Below are 12269 nucleotides of genomic sequence, written 5' to 3'. Positions count from 1 at the left end.
CACATTTGTTTTGGTTGTATTTACCCAGAATGCCCAGCGCTGTAGTGCTTTTATATATGCATTTGAACCGCACCAGAATTCACTACAACTGAACTGAGAGGCTTTTAAGAGGACCAGAGTTCGCTTCAAACTCTGATATACATCAGAGTTTGATTGCATATTCACAATTTCCTAAACGTACCGGACTTTCTAGATAGAAAAATTAGAGTTCGATTAAAGCAGTCAGGGCTGGTGTGAATGCACCAGCAAGTGTTACATTAGGCTTTATAAAAAGTCCTTTCCATATTGACTGAGAAAAAAATGTAACCATGTTGTGTTATTTTTATCCCAATAAAACGTTGTTATAGATCAAATGTTTGTGGTTGTAATGGGAATTGATTTGAAAATGTTACCACATCATGTGTGTATTCTATACATCACGTCAGTTTTTTTAAGACAATAGTGACAAATTCATAATGTTTTGATATAAAAAGGCAATAAATAGTAAATCACTCAGCAACTCCCCCCTAGTGTGAGTGGATTTATTCTCTAAGGATAAAAAGAGTCTTCTCTTCTCTGACAGAAGTCTTTTATCAATTTCTTCTTTTTTTTCCCCAAAACCCACATAACCTTGGCTTCCTTTACAAAAGACCCCGAAAGCAACCAGGAAACATGGATACATTAGGGCTCTCAATTATAAGAGCACACGGATCCCTGGGGCTGAATTCTCCATTCAGGCCCCCCGCCACCCTGCTACTGCACTAACATGCCATCTAACAGCAGAGCCATGATGCTGCACTTCTCAACACTCACTTAACATAACGCCTGCAGTCAAGATATGCCTCCGTTCCCTTCCAGATAATGGAATAATGAAATTTAAAAAAAGAGGAGAGAAGAGCACAGGGCAGCGCTATCTAAAGGATCTCCCAGCTCTAGTGATGAGAGGCTGCAGTTCACTCATCTTGGTGATTAATAAACAATTATCTATTTTTGTGCACTTTGTCTGCGCTTACTTACTTCCCCAGAGCAAAGCACTCCAGCCTGACAGTCACTCCTTTGGCAGCCAGTACAGATGTGGGGAAGTGCACTTCAATTTTGGGCTCGTATTCACCCATGACACCTAGAAAAAGGTTAAGAAAGAAGAATTGGAGACATTAGAACCCAGCAGATACAGCTACAGGCATCATCTTTTCTTCCACTTTCAGTTATTCTCTTCCATTCTTCACTGTTTGCTATAAAGAAACGGACAAGCATTGTTTAGCAGTGACAGGGGATTCCAATCATAACTTATTTAAGAAGTAGTTGTGAAACAAACATACTTAAAGGCAGCTGGAACTCAAATCTATCTGAAAATATCTTATGAATGAATGTAAGAATACAACTTTTAGTTACAAAATGTTCAAGAGTAAGCATAATTACACGTTTATAGTAAATTATGTCATCTTAATGTACCTGTTGGCAAAACAAACAGGTACAATTTATGTAAAATAACCAAACTTCAAACCAGCAACATAAAGTAGTGCCAATTTAATGTCATTTAGTCAATTTCAATCTTAGTTTTACAGCTGTGTCAGGTTAAAATATAAATTAAAAGTGAAGTTATTTTACTCACTCAATGCAATAATTGAAACTCATAGATTAATTACATTTATTTAAGCAGTTTTTGTTCTTATGCTACTAAATTACATCAATGTGAAAAATGTTTAAATACAATTTAATTTCAAGCAGTACAGAGACAACTATTTGTTAATAATTTAACAGTTTGCTAATGGATAGTTTTATCAATACATTCTACTAGAACTGATTCTTTGAGGACAATATTGATCATGATATTGATGTGAAAATAAATTTGACACTTCTGCTCTGAAGGTTGCAATCATCCATATTGTTTAAGAAGTTTTTTTTCTACCACAATTTTTCCATCCACATAATTTTCCACACAGACTCTCTGTGAATGGCACACTTATTTAGCAACTCTCCTTCTGTGGCTTTTCAAAAAAGCTGCCACAGTTAAGGTTATGGGCACCATACTGAAAAGTATTTATTATTAAAATAAATACTTTAATTAATCTACTGCAATACTTCAATTTTCTAAGAAGTTTAAATTTGGGTTTCAATTAGCTGTGAGCCACAATCATCAAAATCTAAATGTTTAAAATGTCATTGTGGATAATATCTCTGAAATAATCTATATAATATAGGATGTGATAATATTGAGCTGCTGACGTTGCTGAAATCCTTCTTGCTAAACCAGCAGGTGGTGACAATTTTAATTATTTAAAAATGTTGGAATCATTGAGAAAGAGAGCAGGTGCCAGGCAGCATATTGCAGAATGTGCTGAAAATGGAATGGCAGAGAAACCCGAAATCTGTCAGGACAAAAAAAAAAAACAAAAAAAAAAAAACAACAAAAAGCCCCAAAAAAAGACAAAGAAGGATGATGTACCAGCAAATATTCTCCAGTGACAACAGGGAACAGAACAGTGATCCATTGTCCTCCAGAATTAGTAATCCACTCCACAATTCGCAAACACATTGTGAAGGACAAAAGTGATAGTGTGTTATCAGTCCTGCTAAGTGCCGCGATGCCTAACACCTTCACTCTAAGTCATAGCTAGAGGACACACTTGTTTGTTCATCTGTATGTTAAGCCGACCATCTATTTCCATTTACCGGGATGATGTGTCAGATGGCATTGAGCAAATGCAGAGTAACAAAGGCAAACACTGTCATCTGGGATCTAATTACTATTATCATTTTTGCTAAATGGGAGTTTATAATATGAATATTACATGAGCATTTCTCTTTTCTTTGCCCAAAAAGTGTGAATCTCAACAAAAACAGTCCACATGTGAACCACTGGCGACTCCACTTCCTGCAGGAATACGTTTCAAAACATATCATGACACTGCAGGGAGTGCTGCTTCACATGCATTAAGGAGTATATGATCAGTAAGACAAATGACTGACATGACATTTCAGAAACCATAATTACAATTTTTACGTGCATGTGACATTTTTTATGTAATAAAATGAATTCAGCAGAGGAACAGCGTTATTGAATTGTGGCTCGATATGTATGGAAAAAAAGAGTTTTATGATATTTGTCTCAAAGAACTTTTCAATTTCAATCTCATTCCCAACATTTATGGCTCCAAAGCAGCCCTTCACATATAATGAATTTGCAATATTTCACCAGCTCTGGTTATAGTATATTCAATATCATATTCAGTCTCTGTGGTTGGCCTTGATAGAACTGTAAAAAACAAAGTTTAAAGTGGATGCCCTAAAACATTCTCGGCCCGCCTCTTGCAGCATGGCCATAAATTTGGTTTCTGTTTCATTTATTAATCATAGGAAAATTATATTTTTTCTGTTACGCTATAGTTTCCTTCAAACCAATTTAAAAGTAATAAGACTGAGCCCTCAAGATAATAACAATGAAAAAAGTTTCTTCTGTGGTTAGATGACCCTAAAGTAGAAGTTTGAGATATAGATAAGAATAAAAAACACTAAAGATAAAGACATTATGCATTTACAATACACTAATTTAAGTAATTAATTTGATTTAATGTCAACATCTTTTACAGCCACACTGCCCTGTATAGTATTTAATTCAAAACAATCATAGAAGGTTCAAAACTGGACCTGCATCAGTTTCATAGCTGTGGTAAAAAACAAGAAGAGCTTGGCAAATTTGCTTTAACTGAATTACTTTAACTATTTTCTTTAATATTATAGTTCCATTTTGGATACAGAAAATGGAACTATCTCACGAAAAGGAATATTTTTTGACAAACATCAAACAAATAAAATTTAGCTGTCATGTTGCTATTTAATAAACAGTAACGCAAAAGTAAATTAAGCTAGATTAGTTGCAAATTAGTGCTTTTCTAATAGCTTTTTTAATATATTGAAACCGATAAAAACCAAAGCAAAGTTTCAAATAAATAAATGGTGAAACTGAGCTTAAAGTACAACCAGAGAAAATGTCGACTTGTCTTGTGACTCATTTTGATGGCTGACAGACATAAGCTGTGCACATCTCAGAATGTTCTCTAAACAGGAGAAGGATAAATTACACTTCATGCTTTGGTGTCAATGTACTTAAACTGTATGTGGGTGCTGTTTTTGCATTTAAGTAAATCTGTGAATCAGAAGTATAGTTATAAATAATGATCAAATCTCATGTACAATTTAATTAAGTGGTTACTGTTCCAAAATATTAAAGTTTGGTGTTGTATTTTGACCCAGTAAAAAGATTTGTTCGAATGGGTCATTAAAAGCCTCATGATGACTGCTAACCAACTTCTGACTGGCACAATGTATGTATTAGATATTAGATTTTCTGTGGATTGTCTTTATTCATGGCATAAATCCAGAAACATAATTTGTTTTGTAAAAAACTTAGAATGTATTTATGTATTTTGAGGAATATTGTGGGTGATTCCATAAATTATATACACAGTTAACTGGCGTCAACTGTATACATCAGGACCACATCCAGCCCTAAATAGCTCAAATCTGTAAATACTTGAGTTGTTCCATAAAAACTAATAAATGCTTGATTAAATAGTTCAAAAGCCAAATATATCTCAGTGTGCATTAATGCACAGAGTAGAAACTGTCTTAGCACTTCCGCAGAAGCTAACATTTCCACTGTTCCTTATCTTTGCTCATGGGGGTACAAGCCAATCAAAGCCAAGAAAAATAAATGAATTATCTGGTTTACAAATGCCAGCCAATAGCATTGCACCCAGATATTTCAGCTTCCCAGGCTGCATTTTCTTTCAGACTCTTTTGGAGTCATAAATTCATAAAAACATCTCCAAACAGACTACTCTGCAAATATTAAATCATAATTAGGCTGGGGAAGGTCCCTTCACACAATCCATCTTATCATGTAGTATTTTCAGGTAGTTTCTGTGTACTTCTTTGAAGGTCTATTTACAGGAAAAAAAAAAAAAAAACTAAAATTCACATATTTTATAGATTAGCTTTTACAAATTTTATGTTGTGTACCACAAGTGTGGAGGCAAAAAGAAAACTTTACACCGTCTCTTCAAAGCTCCAGGCAGGTGGAATGCAATATCCCTTGACATATTTAGAATTGTCTTTTGAAAAATAAAAGCTGGAGAGAGTTTGCCATCTCTTGCAAAGCCTAGTCTGTTGTAACTGGCTAACTCTTTGTCCAAATGTAAAATTCACAAGATGGTCCCATTGGAATCAAATGAATATGCATCTCTAAGTGCATCTCATCAATCTTTCTAAATAGATTTCCAGGAAAGAAACTTTAAAACACCATTAAGGATACACACAAAGTAAGATTCTTTTGCCATTGATGCGCTAGCTATGAATAGCTGCATATTTATGACATAAAACGTAAAAACTCTTCAACATCATTTTCAATGCCTCGGAGACTTCAATAATGAATGATTGCACAGAACACAGAAACTGTGCCTGTATGGAGATGACACCATCCTGAAAACATTACGTTTCTCTGATATTACAGCCAGCACAGAGAGAAAAAATGTCTTGTAGCAACAACCGTAGTGCCAAACCAATAACTGTACGATTTATCTGGAAGCAAAACATAACATTAATTCAGGGTCCATTCTAGTACGTGTGCGGTAAATATTCAGGATCAATTTCCATAATCTCTGGTTGCTGCTGTCCATTGTTTCAAGTAAAAATTCAACACGCAAAAAAAAGAAGAACATTTTTAAAGAAAATGCCTCTTTAGAGCAGATGAACATATCTGCAAGAACAGATGCAATGCCCCATTTCAATGACAGATAACACAAAAGCAAGCAATATCTTAGAATAAACAAAGCATATGCCAACACTTTTGCATGGTGAATCACATAAGTACAGCTCTAAATCTGTATTGATTTCAACAAAAGCCTGTCATCAGAATGGTGGAAGATAGATGTTCTAAGGACAAAAGATGTAAGAATATTTTTGTAGTTTTTTTTTTTTTTAAACTACATTGAAATATGATATTTATACAAGATATTTCAGCAGTGAAGTATAATAAAAGTTCATCTTTAGCCCTTTTTCCATGGGCGGAGGCGGGTTGCAGCAGCACTATTAATGGCCTCTAGTAGTGGATAACGGTGCCCAGATGCTTGCTTTGATTAAGACACTCAGGGCTGGAGCTGACAATACACGAATCACACACAGATCCAGCGTAAAAGTGTCTGCCGTGTGTTGATCACCAACTTTTACTGAGGCACAGATTGCGCAGTCTAATTGGTCAGAGTGCCAATGACTGAAGGGGGGTAGCAAACAACCTGATAACATTTGGGATGATGTGCCAGTGCAGTGTGCTGGATTTTACATCCAAATTCACAATTCAGAAGACTGCCAAGAATCACAAGACATAAACAGCAAAAGTGTCAGACATTCCTGCAGCACAGCAGAGGTAAAAGTGCAGAGATTTGATTGCGTTAATTTGAGAATGCAAAGTCTTGGGGGAAAAAAAGGAACTTAAATGCAACATTTTCTAACAGGCAAAAGCAACAAGAAGATGCTAGATATCAAACAAGTCTATTTAGGAATATTACATTTTCATTAGGTAACTTTTATACATTGATTGTCGTACAACATGATACAGATAATCAGTAAAAACAATTGAGCTCCTCTGATTCTTCCCTACGATCTTACTGCCATTTGCAGAAACACACCACTCTTGGTCAATCAGAAGGAAGGTCTTAGCACTGTCAATCAACTCATGTATACGCTGCAAATGTGCAACTGGCAGAGAAGCAACATACCATTACAGAAAATTTGTTTAATCACAGTGATCTATGCTAACTAGCCAGCGCATTCTCTGTAGGCACCATTGGGTGGAACTAGCTGTAGCCTACCAGAGAGTACAGGGTAGATTGTGAGCAGAGAGTACCCAAACTTGATTGACAGCACTAAGAACCTCCTCCTGGCTCTTATTGGTCTTTCTGACTGAGCTGTGTATTTCTGAAGATGGTGGTAGAAATTCTGAGGAGCTTAATTTTTGCACAGATTATCTGTCTCATATTACATACTGTCAGGACAGTTTTAACCAAAATAAAAAAATAAAAAATAATAATATATATATATCATTTTATTATTGATTTTTTTTAATAAAAGTTACCTGCTCTAACTTTAAACAGTGAAAAGACTAGAGACTATTTAGGTGCTTTTATTTTTCCAAAGAAAAAAATAAAAACGCATGTTTTACTTTGAGGCGATTGCAACTGTATATTTAGAAGTATAGTATATATTTTTTAATCTACAGGAGTGCTTTCAACACAACAAAAGAATGTGAGCTGTTTAAATGCTCTTAGGTCATATTGGTGGGAGATTCATTCAGAGCCTGACTCACATTAAGACTATATTTTATTCTTACATTCATCCTTTAATCCGCAGTGAACCCCATAACATGATGTATTGTGATTGTTTCTTTCTTTCAGATTACTTGTTTTACAGTGCCTTGAAAAAACATGGAAGTTTTTCACATTTTAAGACGACCTTGAACTTCAAAAGGTTTTCAGGGAGACTTTATGTAATTAAGCCATATAAAGTAGTATTGTGAAGTGGAAGAAAAAGATTTTTTAAAATGCAAATAAAAATCTGAAAAGTCAAGCTGTTTTTATTCACGTCCCTTTAGCCTGACCTTCGTAATTAAAATCCAGTGCAACCAGCTGCTTCCAAAAGTCATTTATTTTGAGAATCGTGTCTAACTGGGCTTAATTTCATCTCAGTACAAATACAGCTGGTCTGTAAAGGCTCCTGAGATTTCTTTGAGAACACCGTAACAGATTCATGAAGACTAAGAAACACACCAGACAGGTCAGGGATAAAGTTCTGGAAAGCTTTAAAATTTTCAGATATGAAGCAACGTTTCAGTCTGAGTATAAAATGGTTCTCTGCATAAACTTACAGAACCTGCCAGCAAGACAACTGTTACTGTAGTTTTGTACCCAAATCTGGCAGAGATACAGTAAATTAACACTGTGCCTAGTCTATTTGGTCTTTTTCAGAATTGGTGTTAGTTTAACTTTCAAAACTATGAAAAGCATAGATCCAGTTGTGCTTTTCAACTGTGTTTTGTTGTATTTTATAAGAACCTCAATGAGTGATCGTTTTGAAACCAGTTCTCAAAGCGAGCACAAAAATAGCTCAGGCTGTACATGTTTGAGTTGAGCTTAGATATTACAGTGTCAGAGCTGCTACAGTAAACAGCACAGCCATAAATTCATAATCTATTCAATAATGTGTGCCCATCAGAGCTACTACAGCAAACTGCTTCAGAAGGTTCCATAAGCATAAATTCTTCCTTTGGTTTCTTTGAATAGTTTTCTAGTGGCCTCTGACAAGATCATGGTGATGTTTCTCAGCACTCTTCCATGCATTATTCCTTTAGTTTCAAGATGGAGCTCTCCCCTTTGCTGTTTGTTTCATATGCACACACAAGTTTCTATGTAATTCAAACGAAAGCTTGCAACTTCACCCTATGACAGCCATTCTGCATCTTTAGCCTTTTGTTGCCAGGTCTGCTAGAGTTCTTGAGATCATTATTACATTAAAAGCTCAGGCTTTGGGTAAAAAAGTAATTGGCATATAGGTGGAATAATATCGCCATTAAGGACTTGTAGAAACTGCACAGAGTTCAAGGCTGAATCCATGGGAGTAACCCACTGAGACAATCCTCAAACCTTATAATTGGAACCTTTGTACTTCTTTGTTGACATTGTTTTGGTCATAAATGTTTGTGTTTTTTAAGAATTGATGGTTTCAGAAGCACAGAAGACGTCTCCACTACCTTCAAATGACTTGTGCTTTTCTGGCAGAAAAAAGAGAAAAAGATAATGAGGGAAAGACAAGATCACTTTGTAAACAATGTAAGAAAGTGTTGCCATGCAATGCTATTTGACATGTCATTGACTGCCATTTTCAAGCAGACCAATTCAGGTGTGCTGTTCTTATTTTCCCCTTTCTTTTTTGAGCTCATGTGCTGTACCCCCGAAAGTGGAGATAAGAAAGACCATAGATGTTAGAGCTTAGCAGCACATAGACAGGTCTCCACAGTATATTTTAATGAATATCATGATATATTTGGTGTTTGAACTTTTAAAATATGCTCTAAGATTTGTTAGGCAGGGTCTCAAGTATTTGCTAATTAGAAATAGGCAGGTGTATGCAGTAAATGCTGCTGGTGGTGATCCTCTAACCATGCTAATATAAAGTTTCAGTAAAGTTTAAAATCAAAACTTTGGGGTCAGATTTTCCTCTTTTAAAATTTAGTTGTGAAATCACATTTAACAGAGCTGTGTAACACTGACTGTACTTTCTCACACACAGTGTCATCTTCCCCTTGCTTCTGATTTAAATAAAACAACAGCTTATTTTGAAAACGTCTAGCAGAAATAATTTTCTGCATTGAAATACAGTGCCCTTCTATGCTGAATAAATATAGACAATATTATAGTAATTTATACTTCTTTAAGATAAATGACCACTGGTTAAATTCAGTATCAGCAGGTCGGAACTTTATTATCTGAATTTGATGAGCTGAATAGATTATTTTAGATCTACTGGGAAACCATGACATCTGGGCTTAAACATCTAGTCTAAGAATGAATTTACAGGAGTAGCAGTTCCTGAATAAAAAAAAAGTACATTGTGATTTTTTTATAAAACATACATAAACATGAAGCATTATAGAAAGATATTTTTTACATGGATTTGCAACCACTACATACACAAAAGCAACAAAATCATGTAATAAACTAATTGTTAGAAAATGGCAGATTTAATCTGTTTCATTCCTAAAGAAGACTTTACGTAACATAACTGCAAGCAAGCTTAATGCTTTTATTGAATAAAAGTTAATTATTTTCACTAAGACAGATTAATCTATTATCTAATTAAAAATACAAGTGCTTGCAAAATGTCAATTTTATATGCAACTTCTTTGAGTGTCTAGCTGTAGTGCAGGATACTGTTTGCAAAGGGATCAAATGTCTTTTCAAACGTATAACAAAAAGAAAAATGATCCATTACATATGAATGATCCATTACAAATGAAGTGATAGGCATTTTGCACAAATGTATGTGACTGATGCTGCCAAATTAATTTCCCTTCCCATCACTCATTGATGAAAAAAAAGACAGATCTTTTTTTCCTCTACAATAAAGAGCTGATAGAAGACTGACCGCGTGCCCCTCTGACTGCATTTTGCTTTTCGTTTAGCAAGAGACACAAACTAATTTAGCATGGTTGTGTGCAAAGCATTATGCATGTCTCACAGGGCAACTTCAAACACTTATGCAATTAAAGAGCAACAAACTTGCTGGGAGGAATGTAATCCTCCTGCAACATTAGGGAAAGAATTCAGAATACAAATGGTATTTCACAGCTTCACTGGGTGTGTAATCACACTGGTTTGTATAAACTTTGACAACAAAAGGCACCTGATTGATGTAATGGACATTTTGCTTTGCGTCAAGTCAGAGGTGACATGCCTCCAGGTGGTATTCTCACCAGAATCCAACAAACAGTTCGGGAGCCTGGCTCCTGAGCAGCAAAAATAAAAGACAAAAGCCCCATCCATGGCAAGGGCCATTGATTTAGATAATTTTATGCAGGGAAATGATTTCCCCGATGGCCATTTTCACGAAAGCACATTGTGAGCAAAGCGGGCTCCCCCCCAACACTAACGTTCGAGCACTGCTCACTATCTCCATAAATTGTGCATCCTGTTCAAAACACCTTGAGGCTTCCGGTGTAAAACTTCCTCCAAACACATTACGGTATGATATAGTGCAATATCTTGATGTAAAATCCATCCCAGATTTTTATCTGAGCAAAAGCAATCCAGCGGCAGAAGGCAATAGATAGATTTCAGAAAAGCCAGCGCTGCAATCTGATCAGCCGAGCAAAGAGAAGACTCAACAACAGTCTGCATATCATTTAAGAGCTAAAAATCCTCACCGTCCGTTTTCAGTGTCAGGGGAGTCGGCGGGCTCAGAACCCTGGTGCTCGTCACCGCGTTCTTCACCAGACAGATGTAGCTTCCGACATCTGAGGGCTGAACTTTAGAGATGTACAGGTTCCCTGTGACCTGGGAGATGAAGCGGCGACTGTCCTCAGCGACAAATGAGGGGAACTCATTAAACACCCAGCTGTAGATTATCTCTGTGGAAGAAAAAAAGAGAGTCCATTTATGTCTTACATTCGTTTCCAAGGCTGACCTACTCAGTATGCATGAGAAAGTTCAACCCTTTGCTACATAGAAGTATAATGGTGTGAAACTGAAAATCTACTGGCGTAATATACTGTATCTTTTAAAAAATATCCAGGATTCTCTTTATAGAATACAGCCAAAGGATTTTGGGGGGTTTATTGTTCATATGGAGCTCATTTGAATCCTCGGACGATATCTGGAACTGGGATTCAGTGTGATGGACTGATTCCAAAAAGCATGTGTGTCATCACTGTTTAGGCTCACAAACAGGTGCAGTTACAGCAAAATAAACAGGAAGAGATCAAGCAAAGGATTATAAGACCTAATCATTCCTGAGTACATGCAGAGTCTTGTAGACCCATTTGAACTTCACATATTGTTGCAATAAAACTAAAAATTGCAATGTTTTTTTTTATATATGTAGATTTCATGTGACAGAACCACACACAGTTGAGTACATTTGTGAAGTGAAAGGAAAAGGAAAGCATACAGGGTTCTCAAAGGTCCTGAGTCAATTTGTGGAATCGCATTTCGCTGCAATAACGGATGCAAGTTCTTTGGGATATGCCTACAAGCCTTGCACCACCAAAAACTCAATTTATTTCCCCATTTTTGCAGATTCGTTCAAACTCAGACTGAATGAAGAGCATCTAAACAGTAATTTTCAGGTATTCCCACAGATTTTATATTGGATTTAGGTCTGGATTTTGACTGGGCCATTCCAACATATGAATTGATCTAAACCATTTCATCTCTGTCTGTAGGTTTAGGGCCCAGATGGAAGGAGAAGCTCTACTCAAATCCTCTGCTGCCTCTAAAGGGTTTGATCAGGATTTCCTAGTATTCAAGTCCAGTAGTTTATATACTTTCTATGTTTTCTGTGTAATCCACAGTTTCTATTAATATAATTTTAATCTATTCTGTTAAAGTTTAGCTGTTATTAATGTGCTAATGTGAATTTTACAGGGGATAAATGACTTTATGTTAATCTCGTATCAAATATATGCTGATCCTTCTGCACATTCTCAGACTCAGCTCAACAATCAAAGATGAAGAAGTCAG

General features: G+C 35.9%; 1 protein-coding gene across 1 annotated transcript in view; it reads right to left on the bottom strand.

The window, feature by feature from the left end:
• Positions 1 to 12269, bottom strand: part of cntn5 (contactin 5) — a 152357-nt gene that overhangs the window by 52873 nt on the left and 87215 nt on the right. The window contains 2 exon segments of the mRNA XM_032545882.1: positions 997 to 1099; positions 10955 to 11158. Coding sequence (XP_032401773.1) covers positions 997 to 1099; positions 10955 to 11158 — 307 coding nt within the window.

The sequence above is a fragment of the Xiphophorus hellerii genome, chromosome 18, assembly GCF_003331165.1.
Source record: "Xiphophorus hellerii strain 12219 chromosome 18, Xiphophorus_hellerii-4.1, whole genome shotgun sequence".
Classification (NCBI taxonomy): domain Eukaryota; kingdom Metazoa; phylum Chordata; class Actinopteri; order Cyprinodontiformes; family Poeciliidae; genus Xiphophorus; species Xiphophorus hellerii.
Note: the sequence above shows the minus strand (reverse complement) of the source record. Positions and strands in the feature narration are given on the sequence as shown.